This window comes from Myotis brandtii, unplaced genomic scaffold (assembly GCF_000412655.1).
Source record: "Myotis brandtii unplaced genomic scaffold, ASM41265v1 scaffold786, whole genome shotgun sequence".
Taxonomy (NCBI): domain Eukaryota; kingdom Metazoa; phylum Chordata; class Mammalia; order Chiroptera; family Vespertilionidae; genus Myotis; species Myotis brandtii.
The window spans coordinates 210,055-210,669 of NW_005371157.1; the positions used below are offsets into that span (position 1 = coordinate 210,055).

A 615-nucleotide genomic window follows, 5' to 3' on the forward strand; every position below is an offset into this window, starting at 1 on the left:
TCTCCTCCCCCCTCCCTAAGCTCCCCCCCCCCCCTGTCTTGCAGAACTACTTCCCCAGCAAGCAGGACATCCTGCTGGCCAGGAAGGCCACCAAGGGCATCGTGGAGCACGACTTCGTGATCAAGAAGATCCCCTTCAAGATGGTGGACGTGGGCGGCCAGCGGTCCCAGCGCCAGAAGTGGTTCCAGTGCTTCGACGGGATCACGTCCATCCTGTTCATGGTGTCCTCCAGCGAGTACGACCAGGTGCTCATGGAGGACCGGCGCACCAACCGGCTGCTGGAGTCCATGAACATCTTCGAGACCATCGTCAACAACAAGCTCTTCGTCAACGTGTCCATCATCCTCTTCCTCAACAAGACGGACCTGCTGGTGGAGAAGGTGCGCAGCGTCAGCATCAGCAAGCACTTCCCCGACTTCCGCGGCGACCCGCACCGGCTGGAGGACGTGCAGCGCTACCTGGTGCAGTGCTTCGACCGCCGGCGCCGCAACCGCAGCAAGGCGCTCTTCCACCACTTCACCACGGCCATCGACACGGAGAACATCCGCTTCGTGTTCCACGCCGTCAAGGACACCATCCTGCAGGAGAACCTCAAGGACATCATGCTGCAGTGAG

At 61.3% G+C, this 615-nt stretch overlaps 1 protein-coding gene across 1 annotated transcript in view; it reads left to right on the plus strand.

Annotated features, from left to right (window-relative positions):
• GNA12 (guanine nucleotide binding protein (G protein) alpha 12) overlaps positions 1-614 on the plus strand; it is a 68,548-nt gene extending 67,934 nt beyond the window's left edge. Inside the window, exon 7 of the mRNA XM_014530978.1 lies at positions 45-614. Within this exon, the coding sequence (XP_014386464.1) occupies positions 45-614 (570 nt within the window). The remainder of the gene's footprint in view (positions 1-44) is intronic.
• The last annotated feature ends 1 nt before the right edge of the window (position 615 follows it).